The following is a 7129-nucleotide window of genomic DNA, read 5'->3' as shown; positions in this document are numbered from 1 at the left end:
TATACATAGAAGCATCAGATTTCTTTCATTCAATGAAAAGTTGGCCCTGCCCCATGAAGGGTCAGGCTAGTGATAAAGAAAGATACTTTTTTTCTTTTTTTAAATGATCTCTGTGGGGTGCCTGCGTGTCTCAGTCTCTGCATCCAATGTGGGGCTTGAATTTACACCTAGATCAAGCATTCACATGCTCTACTGACTGAGCCAGCAGGTGCCCTGGAGAAAGATACTTTTATTTTTTTATCATTGTTAATATTTAAAGACTTTATTTAACAGAGATCACAAGTAGGCAGAGAGAGGAAGAAGCAGGCTCTCTGAGGAGCAGAGATCCCAATGCGGGGCTTGATCCCAGGGTCCTGGGGTCATGACCTGAGGCGAAGGCAGAGGCTTTAACCCACTGAGCCACCCAGGCGCCCCAATTTTAAGATTTTATTTGTCAGCACAAGCAAGGGGACTTGCAGGCAGAGGGAGAAGCAGGCTTCCTGTCAAGCAAGGAGTCCGATGTGATTCCATCGCAAGACCCCAGGATCATGTCATGAGCTGAAGGCAGACACTTAACCATCTGAGCCCCCAGAAGATACTTATAGATAAACAGCAGTGGTGCTGTGGAACCATGAAGGAAGCCCTGTCTCCTTCAGCAAGGAGCTAGGGGTGGACACCTGGACGGGCCTTATGACCCAAAGAGCAGGTATAAGTTTGACAACTTGATTTAGTAGCAAAGTAGTTCACCTAGAAATGCAGGTGCACAGGAGGTAGGGGGAGGAGGTCACCAGGAGTCCATGTGCCAGGTTAAGGAACCTGGGCTAGATCAGAGGACGGGAGGAACCACTGAAGGTGTTCGAATAGGGCATTAGGAAGATCTGTGAGAAAGTATAAGGTAAGGAGACCAGAAACCTAGATATAGGCTAATTGAGGCCCAAAATTAGATGCCTGGATCACTGCTGTTCAGGGCTGTCTGCCATGGGCAGCACCCTTTGGCATTGGCCTACCTGTGAATTCCTTTGATTTTGTACCTTCCTTGAGAAGACCACTTTCTGCATGCAATTCTGAAGAATGGGCTGATTTTTTAGACATTCCTGCTCACCCTGCCAAGCCTAGGTGCAAAAGTTGGGGCTCCTGCACCAGCACCCTATTCTCTCTGGAGCCTGGGTGGGCCTGGCACAAAGGATGATACATGAGTGCCCAACAAACAGCAGAGACAAGTAAAGGGCCCTTCCCTCCAGGCATCCACAAGCAGCTGTGTTTACACTGGCTGTGATGGTCTCCTTGGAGCCTCTGCTCCTTCTGATCAGGGTCTAAACAGGTTGATACCTTTCAGGGCTGACCCCAGTCAAAGATCCTTTGGAAGGAGTCCAGGGAGGCCACCCCAACTCTTGAAACTCCCAAGCCATGCATTTCTGAGGATAGCTTCACCCTAGGGGGGCTCCTGCACCCACCACCACTTTCCTGGAAGAGCCCTGGTGGCCCTCTAGGCACTGGAAGAGAGCAGCCTACAGGTTGTCCTCTCTGCCTCTGCAGACCCCTCTTTCCAGCCTCTAGTTATTGAAAAAGTCCTGAATTAATGCCTTCCCTTCAGAAACAGTCTGGGTGTTGGAAGCACCTGGGAAAGATCCCTGCGTGGGTGCCTGTGGAAACAGCCCATCACTCCCTAACTTATCCGGAGGCCCAGGTACCGGGAAGCTGCTCCTGACCATGGGAGGGAAAGGGGTCCAAGGTGCTGTGCACGTTGCCCTGGGGCAGCTATTTGAAACTGCAGGGCAGCCCGGCCAAGGATAAGCCTGTCCCCTGTTGCATCAGATGGTTCTCTGGGGACTGGAGCTAGGAGCCTCTGCCAGGTCTTTAAATAGCTGCTCCATTGATCTGGCCTCCCGGGCAGCACGGGCAGTGCTGGCTCAGTCTCCGTGTGGCATTCAGGTTTCCCTCCTGGGGGCTGGGGTCAAGCACCAGGTAATCGCACTGATGTCCCTCTGACCTGATGCTCCCCACACGTGTCTCTTCGACCTGGGGGTGGGGAGGGAGGAGGCTTGGTCCCATCACTTCCTCAGGAGCTGAACATAGCCCCCACTGCTTACCGGTGTCTGGATATCGTGGGATGAGTGATATTACCCTCAAAATATAGTTTACTTTCAGCAAATGGGATGATGACAGTATGTTCCTGCAGGATTGTTATGAGGATTAAATGTACATAAAGTGCTTAATAGGGGACCTCGACTCAATAGACGGTTGTCTTCTCTTGCAGTTTCTTCCTGCTGCTGCTGCTGCATATATATATATCGTATGCTTATATGCTTATTTAAATTTTCTGCCCCGCATCCCTATCTCCCCACCCTGGCCTTCTGACAAAACCACCACCATTTTGTAAGGGACTGTAGCTTCTCCCCAAACTGATGGGAAAGTGAGGTTTTTAGATTGCCATCACACAACCAACGTTAGTCACTTTAGCTCAGCTGGGAAGGTAACGTCAAGTGAGAGCGACAGCCTAGTAATTGTCGTAGGCTCCTCCCATCTTCCGTATCCCAACTGCTAAAGAAGGTCACTTTCTCTTTAAATGCAAATTACCTCCCGCTAGCTCTACATCCATCTGCTCAGTTCCCTAGGAGGAGAGTGCTGAGGGCGGAGGGAACGGCACGGAAACCCCACTCCAGACCCCACACCTCCAGGTCAGTTGCCCCCTTCCAGGGTGTGTGTCGGGGGTGCGGAACGTCCCGGGTCTGAGGCTGCGTTTCAGATCCTGGCTCCCCAGTTGAGCGATCCATTTGGCATGCGGTTTTGAAGACTGAGCTTGGGAAATAGATCCCAGGCGGCCCCCAGCCATTCCTGGGGAACAGAGGCTCCTGCTCCATTTCTTCTATCAAGTCCCTAATTGGGCCAAGCCACTGCAATGCAAGACAGAGGAGGTGCTCTGGTCTCCCCCTCCACCACACCCCCCTGGGGCTGGCCAGCCAGGTGCCAGTTTGCCCCCAGTGGCCCCACCATCCCAGAGCACAGACCGAGGTTTGGTGGTGGCAGCCTGGAGCAAACAGCTTGGGAAAGCCCTTGGAAGGGCCTCCTCCAGGAGGACCTCAGCCGACCTGAGGCTTGGGGGTGGAGCTGGCCTGGAGGCCGAGCAGTGCCAGCCACAGGCGCAGCCATTGTTGGAGGCCGAGGCAGCCAGCTGCCGGACCACCCAGCCCCCCAACTCCGGCTGCAGCTGAAGCGGAGCGGGGCCTTTCTGACCAGGGAGGGGGAAGAGGCGGGAAGCCCATCCCAGAGAACTTCTGGGAACTGCCTGATGTTTGAGATTGGGGTGGGCGGAAGAGGAGGGATGCTGGCGTCTGAGTGGCAGGGTACCCACAGTGAGCCCCATCACCCATCCTCTGGTGGTGAATGCCTGACACTGAAGTCTTCCCAGGCGCCCCCACCCACACCTCGGTCACTTCCCTTGCCGATGGGATTTGTCAGCATCTGCCTGGACAGCTGATTAAACACAAGAGAACCTAGTTAAGACACCCCTAATCGTCCACTCTCCCTCCCTCTCCGTTTCCCCTGCCAGCTCCGCCCCGACAGCTCCTGGGACAGGAAATCCCAGCAGCAGCAGGACAATTGTGTCTGGTCCAGCCCTTCCAGGCAGGGGCCAGGTTTTCAGGCCAGGGCTGGAGGGCAGGTGGGGGACCGGGGGTGGGCCCTGGAAGCTCCTTCAAATACAAATCCAAGACCCTAGCAGGAAGGCACTGGCATCCGGGCCCTGCCCATCTTGGACAGAGGAGAGGACCAAGACCCTGGCAGTTATGAGGGGAAGGTGGGAAGGTCCCAGGGCCCTTCCTTTGCAGCCTCAGGGGTGGCCGGGTGAAGTGATGGCTTTGCCTCTCACTATCTCAGTGGGACCTGAGGTCCAGCCGGGATCCAATGGAGGACAAGAAGAAGAAAAGGAGTCCCAAGCCCTGCCTGACCCAGCCAGCCCAGGCCCCTGGCACATTACGAAGGGTTGCCGTGCCCACCAGCCACAGCGGCACCTTGGCCCTGGGACTCCCTCATCTGCCGTCCCCCAAGCAGCGGGCCAAGTTCAAGAGGTGGGTACAGAAGGAAAGCAGGGCAAGGAGGGAGGGACCCCAACTCTGGGCTGAGCCCTGTGGGAAGGTAAAGACAGCCTTAGCCTAAGCCTTAGCCTTAGCAACAGTTGATGCCTTTCCTGGGGCTGCCCCCACGGGCCGCTGAGAGAAAACTCAGAGATGCCTCGGCCCCAGTCTCTGTCCTCAGGTATAGGGGAAAGGCCAGATGGGTGACTGGGATCTCCTCAGAACAGGCAGTGAGCGATGCCAGAAAGAGAGGCTGTAGGGCACTGGAGATAGATAGAGAGAGAGAGAATGTCTAAGCTGAAGAAATTGCCTGACAGAAGTATGGAAGAAAAATATAGCCTGGGAGGTTCCCAGAACCACAGGTGGTTGTTGCCCTCGAGTGTCATGGAGCAGGAGATGGTAAAGGGAGACCCAGATGTACAATCTGAATTTTTGCTTAATTTTTCTAAATGATTGGGGATCTGCATTCTACCGTACAAGGTCTCCATGTTTGTTTCCCATGAAACACAAGGTGTTCTTTCTCCCATGACTGTGCCTCCCTGTGGCTTTGCACACTATCTGCCCGACAGATCCGTCTGGGGACGGCTGCAGGGGGGTGTCGCTGAAGCCCAGGGCTGGAGCAAGACCAGTAGGAAATGCAACAGGAAAGGGGGGGCAGGCTGAGAAAGGTCCTTCAGGGTTATCCTGGGGACAGTGGAAAATTCAAAACCGTTTTGAAATAGAAGAGGAGTGGAAAGATATTTTGGGGAGAGGTAAGATGGCTGTTATGGCAATAAGGAGTAACTGTCCCCAGGGAGGATGAGTGATTCCCCCAGGGTCATGGGAGGAATGAGGGCAGGGCTTGGACGGAAGCCCCAAAGCCCCCGCTCCAGCCCCAGTTCTGGCTGAGTGTCACCTGAAGAAAAAGACTTCCTTTGACTCTTCTCCCTACCCCTCCTCACCCACTTCCCAGTCCTGGTGCCCAGGGCAGGGCCAGAAGAGCAAACATCCATTTCTGTTTGGGAGTAGATAGGAAGGTGAATTAGTGCATAGTCCGATGGCATGAAAACCTTCAGTATCTGGCCGCCCTCACCCTGTGACCTTCCTTGGTCATGCTCACCCCACCCAGGGTAGGCAAGGAGAAATGTCGCCCCGTGCTGGCCGGAAGTGGGGGCGGCTCTGCAGGCACCCCCCTGCAGCACTCCTTTCTGACCGAGGTGACCGACGTCTATGAGATGGAGGGGGGACTGCTGAACCTGCTCAATGATTTTCACTCAGGCCGGCTGCAGGCCTTTGGTGAGTCCCAGGGGCTGGACTGAGGGTGTGTGTGTGTGTGGGGCTGGAGGGCCTGGTCCCTGGGCTGCGGCTGGGGCCAGGGTCCCAAGCTGCTCCCAGGGCTCAGACAGGTGTTGTCCAGGGAAGGAATGCTCCTTTGAGCAGCTGGAGCACGTGCGGGAGATGCAGGAGAAGCTGGCCCGGTTGCACTTCAGCCTGGACGTGTGTGCGGAGGAGGAGGAGGAGGAGGAGGAAGAGGACGGGGTCACTGAGGGGCTGCCTGAGGAGCAGAAGAAGACGATGGCTGACCGCAACCTGGACCAGCTGCTAAGCAATGTGGGTCAGGGCTGGGGGCTTCTGTTCCTGGGGACACGAGAGGGTGGGGAAGGTACATGATCCTAAGGCTATTCCTGGCCCCTGGGTGAAAAACTGGGGGTGCATGGAGTGCCAACCCCCACCAGAAGATGCCTCACAGAGCATCTGAGGTTTGGCCTGGCGCATCTCCTGACAGAAACCTCCTTTCCTCTCTGTTGACAGCTGGAAGATCTTAGTAATTCTATGTATCCTTTCCAGGGGGACCCTGCTGTGTGTGCGTGTGTGTGTGTGTGTGTGTGTGTGTGTGTCAGTCACACCTCCCACAGATAAAATCCGTTTCCTTGTCCCCACCACCCTCTAGGAGTATTTACAATAAAACCAACATCTCCCCCTTCCTGTCCTACCGAAGCAGAATTAGCCACAAGCTGCCTCCCACGCAGACTTCTCCCGACTATCAGGAGAAAGATAGTTATAGGGAATGTGATTTATCTACTTATGAAGATCCTTGCAAGCGAGGCCCCTGGCTGTCTTAGTCAGTAGAGCTTCAGACTCTTGATCTCTAGCACTGTGAATTCGATCCCCATGTTGGGTGCAGGGATTACTTAAAAATAAAACCTTTTTAGTTACACTAGTGAAAAAAAAAAATTTAAAGAGAGTTAGAGGGGTGAGCAGAGGGAGAGGGAGAGAATCTTAAGCAAGCTCCATGCCCAGGGCAGAGCTCCCTGCAGGGCTCCATCTCACAACCCTGAGATCATGACCTGAGCAGAAATCAAGAGTCCCACCCTTCACTGACTGAGCCACCCAGGCGCCCCCAAAATAAAATCTTTAAAAGAGAATCTTTGCCAGTACTTTAGCTCACACCAATCCATGGCAAAGCTTGTCTGCTGTCTTCCTACTCTTTTGACATTGAATAATTATTTTCACTGATTTAGATTATCTCCCCAGTTAGTCTCAGCCAGAAATAGTGCGAGTGCACGTACCTGCACCATCTAGACCCAAAGAGAAGGGAGTAAGCCATCTAGCAAGAAGGGCGGGTGTGGACTGCCACCTGGACCACGAATCACCCCGAGTCCTCCGGCCCCGCCCCTTTGTGCGGTTCGGAAAACTAAGCCAATGCAGGATGGGCAGACAGGGCTGGAAAGACTGGGGTCCAAAGCATCGCAATCCTTGACTGACTGGCACAGACAGAAGCTGCACCTGGCCGAGAACGCCGAACCCGAGGAGCAGTCAGCTGTATAGGTGTCGGACCCAGGCCCAGACTGCTCCTCCCATCCCCTTCAAACTGTGACTTTTTACGGACTCGATCGGGTATTCCACGGCCCCCCAGGTGCTACGGGGGAGGGGGGCACTGGATGGAATTAAATCAGAAAAAGACACCGGCTCCGTGTGCTTCCTCCCCTCTTTGCGCCTTCACTCGGAGAAGGCCCCCAGAACCCGGAGTCACCCCTGCGCGACACACCGGTTTGGACGGTCCCGCTCTGCGTGGCGGGGGGTGGGGCTGGAATTCC

The 7129-nt window shown here is 54.7% G+C and overlaps 1 protein-coding gene across 1 annotated transcript; it reads left to right on the top strand.

The window, feature by feature from the left end:
* The first annotated feature begins 2509 nt into the window (after window positions 1–2509).
* CCDC28B (coiled-coil domain containing 28B) lies at window positions 2510–6991 on the top strand. The gene is made up of 6 exons (XM_047724854.1): window positions 2510–2657; window positions 3856–4046; window positions 5161–5327; window positions 5449–5642; window positions 5844–5866; window positions 6806–6991. Exons 2-6 carry the CDS (start codon window positions 3883–3885, stop codon window positions 6858–6860), a joined length of 603 nt encoding a protein of 200 aa, XP_047580810.1. The 5' UTR covers window positions 2510–2657; window positions 3856–3882; the 3' UTR covers window positions 6861–6991.
* The last annotated feature ends 138 nt before the right edge of the window (window positions 6992–7129 follow it).

Source organism: Lutra lutra, chromosome 4 (assembly GCF_902655055.1).
Source record: "Lutra lutra chromosome 4, mLutLut1.2, whole genome shotgun sequence".
Lineage (NCBI taxonomy): Eukaryota > Metazoa > Chordata > Mammalia > Carnivora > Mustelidae > Lutra > Lutra lutra.
This window is presented reverse-complemented; position numbering and strand designations above follow the sequence as displayed.